The following is a 25,056-nucleotide window of genomic DNA, read 5'->3' as shown; positions in this document are numbered from 1 at the left end:
TCATGCTCAAGATACTTGTGGTTTAAGCCCTTTTTCCATTAGAGGATACTCACATTTTGGACTAATCAATTAAAGAATGGATTGGTAAGCTAAAATGTGTAAACAAAATAAACAAAGTAAAAGAGGCAAGATAAGCATCTTTCGTGTAGCATTGCATGTGTTCGGATCGGACGTTAATTCGAACACAAGAAAAATGGGATGTTTCATACTCAAAGTGATGAAACATGCCACTTTTCTTGGTCACCACCACCCTTGATCATGCATGATAGGGTTGTGGTTTTGTTGAGTCTTGTTTTGCACTCATTAAACTTGTATAAGTTTGGTTCTTTGGCCATCATGCATGAAAATGCTTGGTTGATGGCTTGAGAGCCAAGAGCCACACTACTTTGAGCTTGAGTGATGATAAGGAGGGTAGCAATACATACACTCTTTGAGAATACACTGCTTTGCCTCCGTTTGCTCTCTATTGCAGCAAAAAGGGGAAGTTCAGGGAAGGGGTGGCCGACCGGCCACCAATGGTAGCCGACAGCCACCATTGGTAGCCAACCGGCCAGAAATGAAATTTTGCACAAGTGTGTTCCTGAGTTGGAGTAGAGGTGTTCTGGAAGTTAGCAGCACCGTTGGTGTTCAAGCAAATGCAAACAGAGGTGCCCGATGGCAAGGCAGTGGATTTTCGAGAGGAAACCAACCAAGCATGCATGCGTCTATCGCCCTCAAGGCCATTTACTTGCTTTGTTTAATTAGTTAGTTGTAGCTAATTCATTCATACAAGTGTTGTAATTATTTAGTTAATTAATTCATTTTGTAATTAATTAGCTTAATTCGGTTTGTAATAATTAGTTAACTAGAATAGTTAATTAATTCATTTTGTAATAGTTAGCTTAATTAGCGTAGCTAGCTAGCTTATTTCATTCGTAATAAGCGTGCGTGCATGTGTGCATGTCTTCCAACCCCACGTCTTTCTCCCTTTTATTTAATCGCTTTTAATGGTTAGATTAGGGACATTTTCAATTAGCATACCTTATGCTTGTATGCTTGCATCCATTCATTTGTCTTGCATGTACCGAGGCTCGACACATCATTCAAACTGCATTTTCATTTCAAATAATCATTTGAATACGTGTTTAATCGCATGTTGTTCAAATCGATTCGTATGCCATATAAGTAGTCGAGCCTATTAACTTCATATTGCATGTGTTCCATTAGGCATCTTGTATAATTAGGATCATGCATCTTTCTAACTAGCTTTTGTTTTGGCTTGGAGTACTTGGTGAGTTTTATGCTTTAGCATGCTTGCATGAGTGCGATTGCCATATTGCCATGTTTCGCATGCTTGCCATGAGGCTATGTGCTTAAATGCTAAACTGCATGAATGCCTGTGGATAAAGGCTTTGTTGTTAGAATTGGAACAATTCATTAAATGCACATTTTAAGCCCACTTTATGGAGTGGCAAATCATGTTTTAAGCCCACTATGTTTAGTGGTAAATCCGCATGTTTAAACTCACTTGAGGGTGGCAAATTCAAACCTTTCGAAAGCAAACACGAGTTAAGTTGTTCCAATTCTTACGATTTTAGTCTATACTTGCTTATGTGCGTCACATAGTAAAGTTAGCTAATAACCGGAATAAGAACACATAAGGTTTATAAAATAACATATCATGATTAGTAGAGGCCGATCTTTTGATCGGGCGAGCGAGGGTGCTCATTTCATGACCTTCCCCCTTCGTACCTAAGTTCCCGAGCAGCGGCAACTTTGGTGATGATGGAGATGTGGCCTTTGGCACGAGCCAGGGTTTCCTAAATTTCTCAAAAAATAAAATATTTAGATGGCGACTCTGTAATCTGGCAAAGCAGTCCAATTTTGGCATTATTTGATTTAAAATCTGATTTTCCAAAACGATTTGTCGGATTGAGACTCTTTGGTGTTTATCAGTTTCACATTGCACTTGTGAGATTAGATTCAAAACCACAGGTAGAGTCCGAACTGTGAGGCCTTCTTTTCAAACCCTTTCCGAAAGGCGGGGGCGCAGAAAAAGACGAGCCCACAGTAGGATGTGCAGTGGGTTTTACTAGGCTCATTCGAAAGCTTGCTGCAGTGGTGGAATGGGTGGAAATTTTAAAAAGGGGAATTTCAAATTTAGAAAGCATTACCAATAGCAATTTTTTGGTCTGTGTGGAAACATAGAAATGAAGTTATTTTCAATAAGGTTCAACCCAATTTTGAAGTCCTATGCGAAATCATCAAGGTTAGAGTGGCTTTGTGGATGAAGTCTAATATGGTAGGAAGTGATTATTCAATTCACCAGTTTGTATCAAATCTTTATCAAGTCGGGAAATGCATCAAGTAAGGAGTACATGTGCTACTGTTGGTTCTGAAGGTTCTGGTGAAGTATTGTATCAGAAATGGTATTTGAATGTTATGGATCATGTCTGCTGTCCTAAAACAAATACTTTGCTGAGGTGTTTTGTTAGGTCTCACCAGTTGGCTCTTTGTTCTGAATGGTTGTTGGGTGTTTGTTTGTTGCTTGGAAGTGATTGATGGGTGGAGTTCATGGCAGCAGGGTGCTGAGGTTTGATGATTGGTTTAATTTGTTCCTAGGTTTGTTGCTGCTGTTGTGTGATGCTTGATGTGGCAGATGTGCTTGGGTTAAAGGAGTTATGTCTGAGTCTGAGGATGATGGATTGGGAGAGCATGGTGGTTTGGAGTGTAGTTTGTGCCTTGCTATGTTGTAGTGTTTAGTCTACCGCTTTTGGGTAATCTAAGAGAGCTATGCTATACGTCTGTTAGTTTTGTAAAATTGGCTGAGTTTCTTTATATAGGAGATGTGTTCACTAGATGGCTGTTGTTGAGTTTTGACTCTAGTGTGCTGCTGCTGGATGTTTTTGCTTCTTGGCTACTCAACTATTTTATGCTGCTGAGTTCTTTCAGTTGGGCTCTGCTGCTAATCCTGGGTAAGAAGAAACTGGCTGCAAATCTTTTTCTTTGGTTGCTATGTGTTTTTTCTTTGGATGCTTTTGATTGGTTTCTCACCAATCTTAGGTCAAGTGCTAGCGTATGATTGTGCTTCCTCTGCGGTGCCAACTTGGTTGGGATTGTTGAGGTTAGCTATAATACTTTTTGCACTTCTCTGCTTTGTTGATGTAATTTTTGCATGTATTGTTTTTTTTTTTTATCAATAAACCTTTCGTTTTTTTTTTTTTGCTGATTAAAAAAAAAAAAAAAAAAAGACAATATTTTATGCATGTTTTAATTTCACTATGCATTTTATATGTGTATTCAGTATTGAGAATTATACTTTATATATGCATTTTATCTTTCAAGGAATTACTTTTGTAATTTTAAAGACTATATATATTGTTTAGTGTCTCGTTCTCACACAATAATTATGTTTGTTCTTACTGTATTTATTTGTTTTTATTTATTTTTAAAATGTCAAAGTATCTTACCATTTAGAAATTAAAAAATAAATAAATAACGATACTCAATTCATATTTTGATTTGACAACTATAGTGGCAGTAACTCACATTATAAAAAATTAAGTTTTTAGAAACTAAAATTTAAGAATAAAATTATTTTTTAGTGACTAAATATTTTTGTCACGAAAAGTATTGTTATTATATTTTCAGTAATGAAAATTGAATATTAGTAATGAATTATTATCCTTTTGGGACCAAATTTTTTTGTACCAAAAATAAACCATTTTGAGACCAAATTATTTTGTTCCTAAAAGTCTATTTATTAGTGACATTTTCAAAATTTTGTCTCTAAAAGTCTTGTTTTTTACTTTTTGATACGACTTTTTAACAATTATCCTCATGACAATAGAAATTGATCCATAAATATCTTTTGTAACAAAATTTTTACTTTTAGAAACTAAAAAATTTAATTTTTAAAACTCGATTCACAAGATTAATAGTGAAGTATTAATAATCCTATTACATTAGTGTAGTATTCACTATCCAATTAGATTAATATCCATTAGATTAATAATCTCACCCCTACCCCATTACTAATAATCCTACAAATTTGTTGGATTAATTATCTATTGGATTAATAATCCTAAACCAAAATGTTAAAACAAACATAAGATAATTGGACCCACGGATTAATAATCTCAATCACATGCTCTAATCCACCCAATCAAACATACCCTTATATATTGTAGTGTCAATGGAATAATGTTGCCACCATTATGCAATTGTGCACCTCCAAATCCAAATCTCCTCTTTAATCAAAGATGACTTTGATAATAAAACTTGAGATTGTTTTCATATAACACAGGTACAAAGAAAACACACGCTTTAATAGAACGATGATCTGAAAATGATTCATTTTTGAATGTGTTGTTGCAGCATTACATGGTTTACATGGGGCATCACTCTCACCCCAACTCAGAGTCGGTGATCGCGGCTAACCATGACATGCTTACTTCAGTTATTGGAAGGCATGTGATGTTCTTAACTCATTAAAATTTCAGCTTTTGATATAAGTGATTTCTACATTGGAAAATAATAAAAATAACAAAGAGAGAGAGAGAGAGAATCTCAATGGTCTTGTTTGAATGGATTTTGAGCAGTTTTGATGGAGCGCAAAAGGTCGCAATTCATCACTACACTAAAAGCTTCAGAGGCTTCTCAGCTATGCTTACACCAGACCAAGCTCAAAAGCTAGCAGGTTTGCCTTAGTCTTGTCCTTATTGTTGTTTTAAAGTAAAATTTAAATTCCCTAGTAGCTAGTGTTCCAAATATATTATACATCTACGTATATATAATATATACATACATTTTTGGGAGACGCACCATTTAATTCTCACTTGAAAGTATTGCCTGCTGTAATCCAACCCAACAGCTAGACTCACAAGTTTATCTCTTTAGGCTCTAACCTGAGTCCAAAAGGTTCCTCCTGGATAGAAGTATTCTGAGGAGTCTTACAAATTCGTCATGAATGTTGTTTGCATCCGAGGAGAGATGTCAACATATTCCCATCTCGATGCATACACAAGCTTGACTCTGATATTATATAAGGGAAGAAGTCCAACCCCCCACATGGAAGTGTTGTCTGTTATGAGACTGTTAAGAGTTGTTTGGGCTTTGTCAATGTGAAATCATTGCCGAGTGTCTTTTTCAAATATAAGAATATATTATTTAGGCCTTCAAAATTTGAGGACTTTCTCAAATATAAAGCCTTAGGCAGTTTCCTAATTGGCCTAAGAGCATTGTTAGAGACCCCCTCCAATCACCACTCACATCACCCTCACACACACGCGGCGGGTGGTGATTGGAGGCGGGTGGTGATTGGAGGAGAAGGGAAAAAAAAAGCAAAAGAAAAAGTAACCAATCAAAAAGAAAAGGGGTCAAAGGGAGTGGGGGAAAAGGGGTCCCAAACATATTTTTGTTGGCCTAATGGAGGGGTCATCCTTGACTTGACCCAATACTTGTAGAATCAACCTTGTATGAGACTGTTATATGTGTTGGGAATATTTTTTTAGTAGAGTATGAGATTCAATTGATTTATTAAAAATATTTAATTTAATTTGATATTGGTTATAATATATTTTATATATATCTGACTTTTGGAGGATCAGTAGATATTTAATAATCTGTTTGATAATAGTTAAGATTTTGATAAAAAGTCAAAAGTCAACAGTATTTTTCTATTGTTTAGTTTTCTAAAAAGGAGCAGCTGCTATAATATTGAAGATATATTCAGTGGAATCAAATTTGAGTTAGATAGTGCTGCTTTTCGGTTGTTGTTTGGAAGGTTTCTTTGCTTCATTTTTTTGGCTCTTTGAAGCACTGTATATGTACATATTTGGCTGCTTTAGTGGATATTGATTTTTTTTTGTCTATTATTTTGGGTCTTTTGAAAACTTTTATTCATTTATTTGGTGAGATTTTTTATCTTGTTTATTTATGATTATTTAGAATTCACCTAAGAGTGGTTTGTGAGACCATTCATGTCTCGTTTGTGATTGTTTGAAAACTTTTAGTTGATAATAGAATCGGATTTCGATCATGTGAACATATCTCACATTGAGGGACACATAAAATTCTTGTGTCATTGATTTAATTTTTTTGTATTAATTTTTATTTCCATTAATTGATTTACCTGTGAGAAGTCATCTATTTTCCCTAACAACTGGTGTCAGAGCTTACGGTTTTGGATTTATTTATTTGTGTAAATATATAGAGGGAAATATGGGTCGTATGTCTAACTTCAATGGAAGCAATTGTGTAACTTGAAAAACTAAAATGGATGACCTATTATTTTTTAAAGATTTGTATGGACCCATTTAGGGTGATAGTGGCAAACCTGACGGTATGAAAGATTATGAATGGAAGAGGCTTAATCGAAAAACCGTTAGTGTTATCCGTCAATAGATTGATGACATTGTATTTCATCATGTTGTTATTGAAACTTCAGCACATGATTTATGGAAAAAATTAGATGGTCTTTATAACATAAAATCAGTCACAAATAAAGCATTTCTATTTCGAAAGTTGGTTAATCTAAAATATAAAGATGACAGCCCTATTCCGAAACATTTGAATGAAATAAAGAGTATTATTAATCAACTTACTTCTATGAAAATTATTTTTAATGATGAGTTGCAGGCTTTGATGCTACTTAGTTTTTTGCCTGAAAGTTGGGAGACTTTGGTTGTGATGGTTAATAATTCAGTACCCGATAGAGTTGTCACAATGAGTCAAGTCACCAGTAGCTTGTTGAATGAAGAAACTAGAAGAAAATCAATTGGTTCTTCTCATTTGGAGGCATTTGTTGTGAGAGGTCGGAGCAAAGCAAGGGGGAGGTGAAAGACTTCTCATGGTCGTGATCGAAATTGTGACAAATCAAGAGATAGTTCTTTTTCAAAGAAAGACATTGAGTGTCGTTATTGCCATGAGAAAGACCACATGAAGCGAAAATGCCGAAAGCTCAAGAACAAGGAAAAAAAGGCGTGACAAAAGTGTGGATAAGAAGCAAGAAGACACAGGTAGTTATTACAGATGGTGATCTCATGGTTGTTTGTAAAGGTGATTGTATCAATTTTGTGGGCTAAGAGAGTAATTAGGTGATTGATTATGGTGTTTCTTTTCACGTAACTTCTTGAGTTGATTTCTTCACTACTTACACCAAAGGGGATTATGGGTGTGTTCAAATAGGTAATGAAGGTTTGTTCAAGATTTTTGGCATCAGTGATGTTTGCTTAGAAATAAATTTGGATTGCAAGTTGTTGTTTGAAGATATGAGGCATGTTCCAGACATTCGCCTCAATTTGATTTCTACTAGAAAGCTAGATGATGAAGGCTATAATAACAAATTTGGTGATGTAAAATGAAAACTCACAAAGGATTCTTTGGGGATGGCTAAGTGCGAGAAGACTTACATACTTTATTTGATGCAAGAAAAAATTTGTAAAGGTGTTATCAATGGACTTGAGGATGATACTTCTACCGAATTATGGCACAAGCGGCTTGGGCACATGAGTAAAAAGGGGTTGCAAGTTTTGTTCAAGAAAGAGATTCTACCCAATTTGAAAGGTACACATCTTAAAATTTGTGTTCATTGCTTGGCAGGTAAACAACATAAAGTTTCTTTCCATAAAAATGTTACTTCTAGAAAAAAAAATGTTTTGGAGTTGATTCATTCGGATATTTATGGTCCTTTGAAAGTTAGAATTCATAATGATGCATTTTATTTTGCTACTTTCATTGATGATTATTCAAGGAAAGTTTGAGCTTTTGCACTAAAAACTAAAGATCAAGTTCTAGATGTTTTTAAGCATTTTCAGGCCATGGTTGAAAGAGAAACAGGACAAAAATTGAAGTGAATCCGAACAAACAATGGTGGTGAATCTGTTGGGCCATTTGATGAGAATTGTCCCAGCCAAGGTATTAGGCATCAAAAGACAGTTAAGAAACAAAATGGCATTGCTGACCGCACTATTGTGGAAAGAACATGATATCTGCTTTCACATGTTAAATTGCTAAAATCCTTTTGGGGTGAGGCAATGAGGATAGCAGTTGACGTAATCAATTTGTCTTCTTCTTATCCTTTGAATGGTGATATTTCGAAAAAAGTTTAGACCGGCAAAGATGTGTCTTATGAGCACTTGAGAGTGTTTGGTTATAAAGCTTTTGTTCATATTCCAAAAGATGAGAGGTCCAAGCTTGATAGCAAGTCAAGACAATGCACTTTTCTTGGCTATTCGCGTGATGAATTTGGTTATAGAATATGGGCTCTGGTCGACAAGAAAGTTATTCGAAGCTATGATATTGTGTTTCTTGAAGACCAAACAATTGAAGACTTTGGCAAAGGTGATTAACCAGAACCAAAAACTAGTGATCTCATTGACATAGATCTATCTCCTTCATATTCGGTGGATGATGAAAATGGGGGAGATGTGCAGCCACTTATTGGAGATATGGAGGATGATACTAATCCTAATGAAGTTGAATCAGAAATTGAGGAAGAGCATCCTGTAGACGCGTCCGCGAGGGACTCCGCTACTACAGTTCGGACTCGATTTGTGTCACGGTTCTTAATCTTGAACCAAAGAGTCCAAATCTGGCAAATCGTTTTGAGAAAACAGATTTTAGGAAAGAAGTGCCAAACATGGACTGTTTTGCCAGATACAGAGTCGCCACCTACATATTTTTAAAGGGGGAATTTAGGAAACCCTGACTCGGTGCCGAAGGCCACATGTCCGTCATCACCAGAGTTGCCTCGGCTCGGGAGCTAGGGTACGATTTGGGGAAGGTCAGCTATGAGCACCCCCTCTCGCCCGATCCGAAGATCGGCCTCTACTAACCGTGATATCCTTTTTTTGAAAACGTTATATGTTCTTATTCCATTTGTTAGCCTAGAATTACTATATTATGCGCACAGTAAACAAGTATAGACTGGATTGCCTAATTTGGAAACAAACATTGCATATCCGTTTGTTTTGAAAAGTGCTTTGGAATTTGCTGCTCGCAAGTAGGCTAAAACACGGATTTCAACGAGTTTTTCCAATTCAAACAATCCAACCTTCACCCATGGGCATTCAAACAGTTCATCTCATATAAGCACTTAGTCACATGGTAAGCACATTATCATGGCAACATTTACACGCATGCAATATGCTAAAGCGAAAATACTTACATCGTACTCCGCGCCAAAACAACAAACTAGTTAGCAAACATGCATGTCCTAGTTCATGTCAAGTTGACTAATGCAACACATGCAATATGCAATTAGAGTAGGCTCGGCTAACCTAAACATGGCATGTGAAATGCAACCAATTGATGCACGTATTCAATTTGGAATTTGAAATACAAATGCAGTTAGCATGATGTACCGAGCCCGGTGTATGCAGGACAGATGTATGAATGCACGCATGCATTGCATAAGGTATGCTAATTTTAAATATGCCCTAGTCTACCATCATAAGCAGGTAAATAAAAGGGAAGAAAGACGTGGGATTGGAAGACATACACCCCACTCACACACACTTATTACAGATTTGCCCTCGCTCGGAGGGTACAAATAAATATTACAGTCCGAATAACAAATAAATTAATTATTATAGAATTTCTACTTAATTAATAGAAAGAATGCAAAATGAAGGAGAAAGATGGCCACAGCCTCTGCCTCGAGATGCGCGAATGATGCATGTTCGAACCTGCCTTGCCCGGAAAACCCGCACCATACCAAGGCTGTCTCTGCTTACACTGCCCTATCTCTCTGAAAAATTCCAAAATGCTGGGACAGGTTTATTGCATACTGCAGAGTAACACCGGCTGGGGGAACTTCCCACCGGCAGTGCATAATTTCCATCGGCTGCTTCTGGATTTATCGGCCATTCACCAATGGCCGGTCGGCACTGAATTCTGCCTGTCGGCAGAAACTTCCTGCAGGAGACAGTTTTGACAGCAACAGAGAACAGACAGTATATGGCATGGGATTTCAGGCACATGTGAGCATGGTCATGTTTCCCATCATGTGTTGAACTCAGGGAAACATGGCCCTCGATACTCGAGCCATCAATGGTGCATGATAGCCCAAGAGATCGAGCTTGCCATTTGATAAAAAAATGCATGCAACACACAAATAAGGACCAAGGCCTTATCATGTCGAAGTCAAAGGCCCCGGTGACCGAGAGTTAAGGCACGTTACATCACTTATAGTATGAACGCCCCTTAACCCTCACACTAGGTTTGACACCCCAAACCAAGCAATGCAATGCATGTTATGCAAACATGGCTCAAAATGCAACATGATATCAAGATGCAAGGCATACCAAGTGTCATGCAACTAGTATGGCAAGCATGCAATGTTAGGCATACAAGATGCAAATGCAATGTAAATATGGACAATTTAAGCAATAGAATCAACGCAATACCACACTTGATGAGACAATTATGCAATGGACATAAGACAAGCATGCAAGAGAGCCTTATACCATAAAGGGGCAGGCCTTGATCCACCCCAAAACAGTGGCCAAAAAGTGCCTAAAAGGTGGACCAATACTCATGCTAACAAGCAAACCAATGGTCCTAAGGTTAAGGCACAAAAAGGAGGCACTTCACTCCCACCAACATGACCACTCATGGCATGACTTGGACAAGCCAAAACAGAAATTTAACATGCAAAAATGGACTCCAAAACCCATTAATATGGCATGGCAGCTAAAATGGCTCCAAAGAGATGTATGCAGACTTGAAGATCATAACTCAAACTTGAGAGTGCTTTGGAATCAAGTTTGGTTTACAACAAGAGCACATTCTCTACAAGAGGTAAAGCTTCCTTTGTTTTATTTCAATCTTTGTTCACCTTATTCTTTTGTTTTTATACTATTTTGGTACTGTTTTAAGGACTGAAACTTGTGATTAAAAGCTACCCAAAGGTGGAGGGGTTAATCACCCTTGCTTGAACCTTATTCCAAGCTTTTATCCTTGTGTTTCCCACGTGTTTTCTCTAATTTTTGCCACTGTTTTGGGGTTGATTTGGGATTGATTTGGGGCATTTTTCAACATCTAAAATATGTGATTTGAAGTTATAAAAGTGGTGGGGGGGAGGGTTAGCCACCCTTTCGTAAATTTGTTTACTAGCTTGAATTTATTCACATTTTCTAACTTAAATTATGCTATTAGGGGCTGTTTAATTTATGTCAATAATTTTTATTTTAATATTATGTTTGTGTTGTATTTACCAATTAATCAACTTCACATAATCATCTATGCAACCTCCCTCCATTCTTTACTTATTTCGATTAAAAAATTGTGAAAAATTGAGATTATTATTCAAGTATAAGAAAGAAATTTTTCCATGCTTAATGGTTTAATCTCTTCGGAGGTTCATTACCAAAGTCATACATCTTTCTTATACTAAAGCCAATCTTTTATTTTTTTTATTTCTTTTTATCATCGATGTGTTTACTTTTAAGGGACTAACTTTCTAGTTAAACCCTTGGAAATCACCAAGGAAAGTGTCATTATAGCTTATTATCAAGTTTGGATTTCAAGTCATTATTGCTCACTTTGGGTTTTCCCTTATCGCTTGTAAATGAGTTTGACTCTTCCTTTGTAATTTTTTCTGAAGAAAATAAGGTTTATTTTCTCGGGTTAAGTTGATGCTTGTTTCCCTTTATTATGTTTTGGACTTAGTGGACGTAAATATCACTTTTGAACAAAAAGGAGAAAAGAAAAAGAAATGGAAAGGTAATAAAAAAAATGCTAATAAAATTGATTAATTGGATTACAACCGACATAAAGAACTAATACTAGATTCGGTCGAACGTTATACCGAGTCTATTGTGTCAAAACTTGTCTTACATCAATTCATGATGTTTTGATAAATCTTGAAGCGTCTTTACGGCCAGACGTTATGTCGGAGTCTATTGTGTCAAGGCTTGTCTTACATCAATTCATGATATTTTGATGAACCTTGAAGTGTCACTGCTTCCCTTCTTGACTTCACTTCATGATAGGAGGGAGGGGTGGTTGTTATGCATTGCATTTATTGATCTTTGTCCTATCGTGTCCAAAATCATCTTGCAAATCAACTTGCAACCATAGATGGTTTGGGAACCAAGTTCGCTCCTCTCTTGAGTATTTTCTGTGATAGAGAAAGGTAGAAGAGACAAAAATGACTAGGAATACCCTATCTGCACTGTTTCACCTCAGTCACAAAAAACAGATTTCCGCAAGAAAACAAGGTATGATTGAATTTGTTTATTTGGGGCTTGACTGAGTCGCATTCTGGGTTGGCAAGGCTCCAATAAATTACAAACAATACACTTTTGGTTGAAAGTAATGATAGGGTGAAACAAAACAGTTCCCAACAAGGCAGACAGAGTAATTCTTGAGGAGCATCGCGCAATCATTGCATATTTGTTGTAATAAATTAGACAGCTCCTTTAGTTATTATTCATTCAGATTTGTAATAATTATTTATTCGGGCACTTGGACATTCGGACCCTCCTTCGCGAGGACAAATATGTAATAAGTTGTATGTCTTCCAACCCCCATTCTTTCTCTCTTTTATTTATCTGTTTATGATGGTTAGCATAGGGACATCATATTTTCAAATTAGCATTTCCATAACTTACATCCATTCGCTTTGCATGCATAAAAGTTCGGCTCATCATATTATTCGAATGTCAAATTCAACCGCTTTACTTGAATACGTGCGCTATCACATGCCTTGAATTGACTCGCATGCCATACTAATAACCGAGCTTATTACTTGCACGTTGTATGTGTTGCATTAGTCATATTGCATTAATTACGATCATACATTTTTTTCTAACTATTTGCTTTCTTTTGACTCGCCTTCGGACATAAGGTAAGCGTTTTGTTTTAGCATATTGCATGAGTGTGATTGCTACCATATCAAACATACTACCATGAGACTAAATGCTTACTTGATATACCTGTTTGAATGCCTAAGGATGAAGGCTATTCACTGAAATTGGGATACTTTGATTAATGTATATATATGAGATCACTTTTTCAAGTGGTACATATTCAAAATACTTTTTCAAAACAAACATGAAATCAAACGTTCCAACTTCTAGTGAAATTAGTCTATACTTGTATGTTAAAAATAAAATAAGAACATATATTGTATATAAGAATCACATCATGATTAGCAGAGGCCGATCTTTGATCGGGTGGGTGGAGTGCTTAATTAATGACCTTCCCCTCTTATACCTAAGTTATCGAACTAAGACACTTTGTAACGGCGGATTAATGGCCTTTGGCACGAGTCACGGGTCTCCTAAATTTTTCAAAATAAATATTTAGGTGGCAACTCTGATATCTGGCAAAGCAGTCCATTTTTGGCATTTGATTCAAAACATCAATTTTCCAAAATAAATTGTCAGATTTGGACTCTTTTTGTGTTTTCACTATTTCACATTGCACTTGTGGAATTAGATTCAGAACCCACAAATGGAGTCCGAACTGTACGGGCTATTCATTCTTCCGAAAGGGAGCACGAAAAGCCAAGCTACAGCTACACTTTATATTAATGAGATTGTAAGATTGCATAAAGTGCATATGTCAATTGTTTCTAATAAGGATCCAAAGTTCACTTCGAGGTTCTAGTAAAGTTTACAAAAGGCATTAGGAACAAATCTGAGATTGAGCAGTGCATATCATCCACTGACAAATAGCCAATCAAGAAGGACAATACAAACTTTGGAGGATATGTTACGTATGTGTGTGTTGGATTTTCAAGGAAATTGGAAAACCCATTTGGCTTTATAATAAAAGCTTTCATTCAAGCATTAGGATAGCACCTTACGAGACGTTATATGGCAGAAAATGTCAGTCACTGATTTGTTGGGCTGAGGTTGGAGATAGACTTTTGTTGGGGTCCGAAATTGTGCAAGAAACAACGGAAAAAGTAAAGTTAATTCATCAACGGCGAAAACAGTACAAAGCCGACAGAAAAGCAATGCGAATGTTCGTAGACGAGAGGGAGAATATGAGGTAGGAGATCATGTTTTTGTCAAAGTCACACCGATGAAAGGGCAAACTATGACAACCCTCACCACTGATTAGTGCTAATCTATGATTAAGCATGTTAAGTGACTGATTGACCAAAATTCTGAACTGATTGATTGAGTGTATTAGTTTAAATGCAAATCTATCTGTTTGACTGTTAAATAATCTGTTCATGTTTTATGTTTTAAACTGCAAATTGAAGGCCTTATCGGCGGCCAAATCTGAAATTGATTAGTATTTTATGCTAATTAGAATTTATGTGATTTTATGGTATGTTTAATTGAAATTTGATTTGGTATGATTAAATTAGATTAAATAGTGTTGAATCACATTAGTTGCCGTAACTACCATTTTACCATCTAGTGGGCCACCTCACACTTCTTGTTTAGAGCTTAGTCTTGCATCATTTTGTGTTCACTTCCTAGACCAAAAACGTGAGAGAGAGCTAGAGAGTTGGAAGAGGAGCTTGAGTTCATCAAATTGGCTTGAAACTTAGGAGATTTGAAGGATAATTGCAAATTGAGCTTGTATATCTTGAATTCAAGACCTAAGGTAGGATATTCATCTTCTTGATTATGAATTCTAGTTGTACCTTGCATGGTTATTGTGTCTTTAGTGATCTAAGTCTAGAATTGGTTCAAAATATTGAATTGAAGCTTAAATCTTGCATACATATATACATTGTTGAGTTTTGAGGTTGTTTTCTTAGAATGCTCACATGCATGTCCATATTTGGGTTATAGTCCATGAATTCATCACGTTTTGGAGTGAATTGACTCATTTGATCATGCATTGAAAGCTTTGAAGTTGATTAAATTCATGCATGTTGCATGTTCATCATGTTCTTGAGGTTTATTTGAAATGGTATTCAATTGACTTACCTTTGAGCTTTGATTTTGCAAATTGATCTTTGAAACATATCATATTATGAGTTTTAAAGTGTTTTCCATAAAATTAGCCCAAAAGGATCGAATTTGATACTTTAAATGTTGAGTTTCATGCTTGGAGACAAATCTGGAAATTCTAGATTTTGGATCCACGCTCGAGCGTACACTCTGAGATCATGCAGTCCACTCGAGCAAGAAAAGTAGCGCTCGAGCGTGAAATGCGTGTATCTAATACTTTGCATGTGTTTACAGTCCACTCGAGTGAGGGAATACACGCTCGAGCAAGGACTTGTGTCTCACGCTCGAACGGGGGTCAAGCGCCCGTCGAGCATGAATTTCATGCATCCAGTACTTTTACAGTCCGCTCGAGCGAGGAAAGTCATGCTCGAGCGGAGATCCTTTATCTACATGTCCACTCGAGCGAGACCCCTGTTTTTTTGAAAATTTTGAAAAGTGTTTTAAAGTGCATCTTTGCATCCTCATTTCATCCTAGGCATTCCTAGGCCTAGTTTAAGGCATCTTAATGAGGATAATGTTATAGAACCACACCGAGTCAAGATAGGGACTAAGTTATTGTTTTCCAAACGTGCAACTTAGTGTGTGTTCATCCTGTAACTGTGTAGGGTTGGCAGCATCCGAGGACATTCACTAGCCTATCTGTAGCCCAAAACTCTGTGAGTAACAATGTTGTAAAGATACGTTCAATCATGAATATTTTCTGAATGATCAACTGTACTGCTTTCTGAAATGATATTTCGTACTGAATGAATGCTTGTCCTATTTGCGAACTGTATTCGTGGCATCCATAGCAATTTATTGGTACTGTACTGTACTGCTACTGTCACAGAGATCTCTGTCGGTTCCCATGTTGGAACCACTATTGTTTACTGATATGATGGCCATCAATTGACTGTTCGATCTATTAAGACCTACTGTACTGTTTGCTATTGGATGTACCATTATGACTGCTATGATCGAATAACTGATATACTGTTCAAATAACTATTTTAAATACTAAAAGGACATTCATTCTTAACCTCTTTACGCATATGTTATTCACTGGGCTTTAGCTTACTGTTTATATATATATGTAGGTGTTCAGGCACCGGAACGGAGCTAGGAGCGTTAGGTTAAACTCTCTTTTTGTCAAGCCAACCAACGTGCCTCACTGTTAGGTTCCATGTGTGTCCAAGCCAAGGCTGCTTCGGGGTGTTTTAGATTCCCCCTTTCTGTCTCTATTTTGTATAGACTGTATAGACTTGTACTGTACTATTATGGTAGGGATTTGGTCCCTAACCTGAATGATTGTATATGTATGTATTTACTATTTGGTTCTGAATGTGTATATATATGAAAAGTCTTTTTGCATACAGATTATCACAGCTCATTGGACATCTTTTATTATTGTTTTGGCTTCCACCAGCCCCTGTACTCTGTATTACTGTTATTACTGTTAAGCAGGCCTTCGGTAATCACGGATTACTTGCCGGTTACAGTGCTAAACCCATAGGGCAGATTTGGGTCTGGGTCGTGACAGAGTGGTATCAGAGCGATACTAAACAACGAGTTATACCGCACACACGTGTCCAAATGAGTTATAGGATGTCCTAGAAAAGTGAATAAGGCATTGCATGAGCATTGATAAGTGTGTGTGGCCATGGCAAGAATGTATGTGCTAATGTGTTAATATGTTAAGTATGCAACTGTCTATGTTTATAATTGTCATAATTGTCTATAGTGAAATGGATAACGCAAGAAATGTTGATAAACCTAAATCATCTGAGGCCAGAATGGCAAGGCTAGAAAGAACAGTGGAACTGCTAACTGAGGCCTTAAGGCTACAACAGAACCAACAGCCCCCACCTCCTCCGATACAACCGGAACCGAATGTGAATGATGACATAATTGCCCTAACGTAGAAGTTCAGTAAAATGAAACCACCATCATTCCAAGGAGGCCTTGAACCATTAAAGGCCGAAGCATGGGTCCTAGAGACCGAGAAATTGTTTGAAGTCTTTCCATGTTCTGAAGCACACAAAGTGCTACTGGCTACCTAGAAGGTGGTGGATGCTGGTCCACGACACCAATACTGTCATGAATTGGGCACAGTTTAAGGGAGTCAATACTTTCCATAGTGTGTCAGGGACAGAAAAGTGACTGAATTTGAACAACTGAGACAAGGCACTATGTCCGTAGTTGAGTACGAATCAAAATTCACTGAACTCGCCAGATATGCACCACACATGGTGGATACCGATTACAAAAAGGCCAGGAAGTTTGAAGGCGGCCTTAATGTTAAAATCCTTGACAGAATCAATGTTTTGAAGTTACTGAAATATGTAGATGTTCTTGACCGAGCAAAAATGGCTGAGTAGAACATCAAGGCACTGAAACAGACTGAAACACCAGCGACCGAGTGGGGTGATAAGAGACGAGGCTTCAAGTTTAAGAAAGGCCGAAATACTTTATCGAACAAAAAGCAAAATACAGGGTCAACAACCAGTTCCAGTCAGGGAAGTGGTTCCATACCACCCTGTTCTGAATGTGGTAAGAAACATAAAGGGGTTTGTTATAAAATTTCAGATGCTTGTTATAGGTGTGGCAAGGTGGGCCACATGGTCAAAGATTGCCCTTCCGCTCCTCAGGGCAATAGTAAAGCTGCACCAAGCGCAGCATCAACTGCTCCACCGAAACCTAACCCCAAAGCTACTGGAAAAGAGCCTATAAGGCAAGGCCGAGTGTTTGCACGCGTACCGAGAGATGTACAGAATACTGAGACCGTTGTGTCAGCTATACTCTTAATTTGTGCTCAAAATGCATATATTCTGATTGATTCGGGGTCTACACATTCATATGTATCGCATGCTTTTTCGCGAAAATTAAATAGACCACTGGAACCTATGAACTATCTGTTAGCTGTCTCTTCACCTGTTGGGGGATCCATGACTTGTGCTTATATGTACCCTGCATGTGAGATTATTGTTGAAGATGCGCATTTGTATATTGATTTACTGCCATTGAATATTGATCATTTTGATGTGATATTGGAAATGGATTGGTTAACAAAATATCATGCTACCATAGATTGTGTAACAAAACAAGTTATTTTCTGTCTACCTGGATTGCCTGAATTTGTGTTTAATGGAGTTGGAGTAGTACCTCCCCCATATCTGATTTTGTCTATGAAAGCTTTTAAACTGATTAAAAATGAGTGTAAATGGTATCTGTGTTGTGTATTGACTGTACCTACTAATACTAAGACTGATGTGAACAGTATTCCTATAGTCAGAAAATTCCCAGATGTTTTTCCAAATGATTTGCCAGGGGATTTGATTGATAGGGAGATCGAGTTCACCATTGATGTGATTCCGGGTACACAGCCAGTATCTAAAGTTCCTTACAGAATGGCACCGACTGAATTGAAAAAACTGAAAGTTCAACTACAAGAGTTGTTAGATAAGATGTTCATCAGTCCCAATACTTCACCATGGGGCGCACCAGTTTTATTTGTAAAGAAAAAAGACGGCTCACTGAGACTTTGCATTGACTACCGTGAACTGAACAAGATAACAGCGAAAAACAAATATTCATTGCCTCGTATTGATGATTTATTTGGCTAGTAACAGGGTGCCCAACTGTTCTCCAAAATTGACCTTAGATCTGGATGCCACCAGTTGAAAGTCAAGACAGGGGACATTGAAAAGATTGCCTTTCGAACGAGGTATGGACATTATGAATTCTTAGTTATGCCTTTCAGAGTTACCAATGCACCTGCTGCATTTATGGATCTTATGAACAGAATCTTCAAACCATTCCTAGATGAATTTGTAGTTGTTTTCATAGATGACATTTTGATTTACTCCAAAAGCACAGAAGAACATGAACATCATTTGAGAATTGCCTTGCAGACCCTAAGAGAACAGAAATTGTGTGCTAAATTGACAAAGTGTGAATTTTGGCTTGATAATGTAATGTTTTGGGGACATGTAATCAGTAATGATGGAATTTCTGTTGATCTGCAGAAAATTGAAGCAGTGGTGAATTGGCCAAGACCGACAAATGTTACCGAAGTCCGAAGTTTTCTAGGCTTAGCCGGGTATTACAGAAGGTTTGTCAAAGACTTCTCCAAAATTGCCCTATCACTGACTCAATTGACTCAAAAGGGGATATCATTTGACTGGACTAACCAGAGAGAATCAGCTTTTCAAGAGTTAAAGACTCGACTTGTGACTACACCGATTTTTACCCTACCCTCAGGTACGGATGGTTATACTACATTTAGTGATGCCTCTTATAAGGATTTGGGATGTGTTTTAATGCAGAATGGTAAAGTGATTGCGTATGCTTCCCGACAACTGAGACCACATGAAAAGAACTACCCGACCCATGATTTGGAACTTGCTGCAGTAGTGTTTGCATTGAAAATCTGGCGTCACTACCTTTATGGGGCAACGTGTGAGGTGTATACAGACCACAAGAGTTTGAAGTACTTCTTCACACAGAAAGAACTGAACATGAGGCAGCGGAGATGGTTACAACTGATAAAGGGTTATGATTTGTAAATTTTGTACCATCCGGGAAAAGCTAACACTGTTGCCGATGTATTGAGTCAGAAATCGATTAGAAATTTAGCCTGTTTACTCACCAGGCAGAAAGAATTGTTAGGTGACCTTAAAAGACTTAAAGTTGAGATCGTTTTGCGCAAACAAGGTGGAACCTTAACTGCTATTTCTGCTCAACCAACACTTATTGAAGAGATTAAAGAGAAACAGCAACGGGATGACTTCTTGAAGAAGATCATTGATGAACGAGAATCTAAACTAAGGCCGGATTTCAAATTTGAGAACAATGTACTGAAATTTTAGGAAAGATTATGTGTACCGAGTGATTCTAAACTGAAAAGAAGAATTCTGTAAGAGGGCCACAATTCAAAACTGTCTATCCATCCAGGAAATACGAAAATGTATCAATACTTGAAACTGAATTTCTGGTGGCCGGGAATGAAGAAAGAAATTGCTGACTTTGTATCGAAATGTCTTCATTGCCAACAAGTCAAAGCCGAACATCAACGACCCACAGGCTTACTGCAGCCCTTACTGATACCGGAGTGGAAATGGGAACATATCACTATGGATTTCATTGTTAGTTTACCTCGCTCCAGTAAAGGTATGGACTCAATTTGGGTTATTGTCGATAGACTGACTAAATCTGCTCACTTTGTACCTATCAAAACAATTTATAATACGGACAAATTGGCTATAATCTATATTGATGAGATTGTTAGATTGCAAAGAGTGCCTGTGTCCATTGTTTCTGATAGGGACTCAAAGTTTACATCGAGATTCTAGCAAAGCCTACAGACAGCATTGGGTACCGAACTGAGACTGAGTAGTGTATACCATCTTCAGACAGATGGCCAGTCAGAAAGAACCATTCAGACTCTGGAGGATTTACTGCGAATGTGTGTCCTTGATTTTCAGGGAAATTGGGAAAGCCACTTACCGTTGGCTGAATTCACCTACAACAGCAGTTTTCATTCAAGCATTGGTATGGCGCCTTTCGAGGCTTTGTATGGCAAAAAATGCCGATCTCTTATTTGTTGGGCAGAAGTTGGAGATGGGCCTTTGCTTGGGCCCGAGATTGTACAGGAAACCACAGAAAAGGTGAAACTGATTCAACAGAGATTGAAAACCGCACAAAGCCCACAGAAAAGTTATGCGGATGTCCGAAAGTGAGAAAGAGAATATGAAGTAGGTGATCACATTTTTGTTAAAGTGACATCAATGAAAGGCCAGACCCGTTTTGGGGTTAAAGGCAAGTTAGCGCCGCGATATGTCGGACCGTACGAGAATATTGAAAAGATTAATCCGGTGGCGTATCAGGTAGCGCTTCCTCCTGAAATAGAGCATATGCATAACGTGTTCCATATTTCAATGTTGAGGGATTACCTCCAGGATCCCTTCCACGTGATTGAGCCTACCCGTGTAGTGCTAAGTGATGACTACACTTATGAAGAACGGCCTATTCAGATTATAAGACGGATCAAGAAGTTGAGGAACAAAGAGATTCCGTTAGTGAAAGTTGATTGGCAAAACAATGGTGGTGTGTATGCCACTTGGGAAAGGAAAGACGATATAATCAAGAGATATCCTGAATTGTTCCCACTAAATCCAGTATTCTTCCAAAATGAAGGTAATTCGAGTTTGGAGGACCAAACTCTTTGTAAGGAGGGGAGACTGTGACAACCCTCACCACTGATTAGTGCTAATCTATTATTAAGCATGTTAAGTGACTGATTGACCGAAATTCTGAACTGATTGATTGAGTGTATTAGTTTAAATGTAAATCTATCTGTTTGACTGTTAAATGATCTGTTCATGTTTTGTGTTTTAAAATGCAAATTGAAGGCCTTATCGGCAGCCGAATCTAAAATTGATTAGTGTTTTATGCTAATTAGAATTTATGTGATTTTATGGTATGTTTAATTGAAATTTGATTTGGTATGATTAAATTAGATTAAATAGTGTTGAATCGCATTAGTTGTCGTAACTACCATTTTGCCATCTAGTGGGCCACCTCACACTTCTTGTTTAGAGCTTAGTCTTGCATCATTTTATGTTCACTTCCTAGACCAAAAGCGTGAGAAAGAGCTAGGGAGTTGGAAGAGGAGCTTGAGTTCATCAAATTGGCTTGAAACTTAGGAGATTTGAAGGATAATTGCAAATTGAGCTTGTATATCTTGAATTCAAGACCTAAGGTAGGATATTCATCTTCTTGATTATGAATTCTAGTTGTACCTTGCATGGTTATTGAGTCTTTAGTGATCTAAGTCTAGAATTGGTTCAAAATGTTGAATTGAAGCTTGAATCTTGCATGCATATATACATTGTTGAGTTTTGAGGTTGTTTTCTTAGAATGCTCACATGCATGTCCATATTTGGGTTATAGTCCATGAATTCATCATGTTTTGGAGTGAATTGACTCATTTGATCATGCATTTGAAGCTTTGAAGTTGATTAAATTCATGCATGTTGCATGTTCATTATGTTCTTGAGGTTTATTTGAAATGGTATTCAATTGACTTACCTTTGAGCTTTGATTTTGCAAATTGATCTTTGAAACATGTCATATTATGAGTTTTAAAGTGTTTTCCATAAAATTAGCCCAAAAGGATCGAATTTGATGCTTTAAATGTTGAGTTTCATGCTTGGAGACAAATCTGGAAATTTGAGATTTTGGATCCACGCTCGAGCGAGGAACTCCACGCTCGAGCGTACACTCTAAGATCATGCAGTCCACTCGAGTGAGAAAAGTAGCGCTCGAGCGTGAAATGCGTGTATCTAGTACTTTGCATGTGTTTACAGTCCGCTCGAGCGAGGGAATGCACGCTCGAGCGAGGACTTGTGTCTCACGCTCGAACGGAGGTCGAGCGCCCGTCGAGCGTGAATTTCATGCATCCAGTACTTTTGCAATCCGCTTGAGCGAGAAAAGTCACGCTCAAGCAGAGATCCTTTGTCTGCATGTCCGCTCGAGCGTAGAAAGCCACGCTCGAGCAAGACCCCTATTTTCTGAAAATTTTGAAAAGTGTTTTAAAATGCATCTTTGCATCCTCATTTCATCCTAGGCATTCCTAGGCCTAGTTTAAGGCATATTATTGAGGATAATGCTATAGAACCACACCGAGTCAAAATAGGGACTAAGTTATTGTTTCCCAAACGTGCAACTTAATGTGTGTTCATCCTGTAACTGTGTAGGGTTGGCATCCGATGACGCTCACTAGCCCATCTGTAGCCCAGAACTTTGTGAGTAACAATGTTGTAAAGATATGTTCAATCATGAATATTTTCTGAAGGATCAACTGTACTGCTTTCTGAAATAATATTTTGTACTGAATGAATGCTTGTCCTATTTGCGAACTGTATTCGTGGCATCCATAGCAATTTACTGTTACTGTATTGTACTGCTACTATCATAGAGATCTCTGTCGGTTCCCATATTGGAACCACTACTGTTTACTGATATGATGGCCATCAATTGACTGTTCGGTCTATTAAGACCTACTGTACTGTTTGCTATTGGATGTACCATTTATGACTGCTATGATCGAATAACTGATATACTGTTCAAATAACTGTTTTAAATACTGAAAGGACATTCATTCTTAACCTCTTTACGCATATGTTATTCACTGGGCTTTAGCTTACTGTTTATATATATATGTAGGTGTTCAGGCACCGGAACGGAGCTAAGAGCGTTGGGTTAAATTCCCTTTTTGTCAAGCCAACCAACGTGCCTCACTACGAGGTTCCATGTGTGTCCAAGCCAAGGCTGCTTCGGGGTGTTTTAGATTCTCCCTTTCTGTCTCTATTTTGTATAGACTGTATAGACTTGTACTGTACTGTTATGGTAGGGATTTGGTCCCTAACCTGAATAATTGTATATATATGTATATACTAAATGTGTATATGTATAAAAGGTCTTTTTGCATACAGACTGTCACAGCTCATTGGACATCTTTTATTGTTGTTTTGGCTTCTGCCAGCCCCTGTACTCTGTATTACTGTTATTACTGTTAAGCAGGCCTTCGGTAATCACGGATTACTGGCCGATTACCGTGCTAAGACCATAGGGACGGGTTTGGGTCGTGACACAGACTCGTTTTGGAGTCAAGGGAAAGTTAGTACCTCTATACATTAGGTCATATGAGATCATTGGGAAGATTAATCTGATAGCGTACCAAGTGGCTCTTCTTCCCAATATAGAGCATATGCATAGTGTGTTTTATGTTTCAATGTTACGGGATTATCTCCGGGATCCTTTTCATATCATTGAACCTACTCATGTGCTTTTGAGTGAGGATTATATGTATGAAAAATGGCCAATTCAGATTGTTAACTACCGAATCAAGAAGTTGAGAAATTAGAAAATCCTATTAGTGAAAGTGGATTGGCAAAATCATGGTGAAATTTATGCAACTTGGGAAAAGAAAGATGATATGAAGAAAAGATATCCCGAGCTCTTTCTTTTAGACCCTACATTCTTCTTGGAAGAAGGTAACTAAGTTTGGAGGACCAAACATCCTAAGGGGGAGAGAATGTAATAACCACCGTCTTAATTAACTACTAATTATGTGATTTGCCTTAATTATGTGTTTATCTGTTCAGTAATTGCCATGTGTTATTTTCCATGTGTTATTTGTCTTGTGATGATATGAACAGATATATGAAGAATAGGAAATAAGCTTGTCTGAATATGTAGACCATAAGGTTAAAGTTAAATATTTGGAATAGGAACTTAGAGCCTGATTCACAGTAGTATGATAAAGTTAGTGTAATTTAATGTGATTTGAGATGAGAACTGAATTAATTAAGTAAACTTGATTTATTAATCTAAACTTCGAATTAATGAATTAATTTAGAATAATTAGTACCGACTTATATTTCCTACTCATCAATTTGAATTAAAAAATAGGGAAAATAAGAGAGAGAGAGAGAGAGAGAGAGAGAGAGAGACTGTGGGATTTGTAGAAAAATTGAGAGAGAGTTCAAGAGACTAAAAGAGAAATAAATAACCCTAAAGCTTAAGAAGAAGAAGAAGAAAAGGAATTTGAGCGACACTTCACCAAATCAACCATTTAAGGTAAGAATTCTCCTTTAATCTAATGAATTAAAGTTGTATTAACCATAAAATCATAGATTAAGAGGTAGAGTAGTGTAAGTTGTTGTTGATGTTGACACACAAGGCATTCTTATTATTCAATCACTAGCTTGTTGCATGAATTTTGAGATTTGAGGAGGAAATCTCCATGGATTTTGAACTTGGAACTCACCACATGCATGATTCTTGATTTTCTTCTCAAATTCAAGCTTTTGATCTTGTGTATGGTAAAATGAGTTTTGTTTTAAGTTATGATTTTGTTTTATGTTAGAGTTATGAAATTGATGATGTTTTTGAGAGTTTTGAGCCTTGATTATCATAAAATTAGAGTTGGTTTTTGCAAAGGAAAGTTTCATTTTCAGCAAAAATTTGGACTGCATTTTAACCCAGACCGCACGAGCGACCAGCCCTTCTCTACTCAAAATTGCATTCTGTTTAACCGCCGCTAGTGCGGCCAAGGCCACCGCACGTACGGTCAACAATGCAAGCTCGGTTTTGTTTTCCTTCTATTTTT

General features: G+C 37.4%; 1 protein-coding gene and 1 pseudogene across 1 annotated transcript in view; both read left to right on the top strand.

Moving 5' to 3' along the window:
- LOC114321457 (subtilisin-like serine-protease S) overlaps window positions 1–6,819 on the top strand; it is a 95,644-nt gene extending 88,825 nt beyond the window's left edge. Inside the window, exons 19-22 of the mRNA XM_082905110.1 lie at window positions 4,357–4,448; window positions 4,581–4,678; window positions 6,428–6,507; window positions 6,619–6,819. Of these exons, the coding sequence (XP_082761236.1) occupies window positions 4,357–4,448; window positions 4,581–4,678; window positions 6,428–6,507; window positions 6,619–6,819 (471 nt within the window). The remainder of the gene's footprint in view (window positions 1–4,356; window positions 4,449–4,580; window positions 4,679–6,427; window positions 6,508–6,618) is intronic.
- A 1,610-nt stretch (window positions 6,820–8,429) lies between these two features.
- LOC145789008 (subtilisin-like serine-protease S) overlaps window positions 8,430–25,056 on the top strand; it is a 24,674-nt pseudogene continuing 8,047 nt past the window's right edge.

The sequence above is a fragment of the Camellia sinensis genome, chromosome 14, assembly GCF_055761805.1.
Source record: "Camellia sinensis isolate YWXY chromosome 14, ASM5576180v1, whole genome shotgun sequence".
Lineage (NCBI taxonomy): Eukaryota > Viridiplantae > Streptophyta > Magnoliopsida > Ericales > Theaceae > Camellia > Camellia sinensis.
The sequence above is the reverse complement of the archived record's forward strand: the minus strand, read 5'-3'. Positions and strand labels throughout refer to the sequence as shown.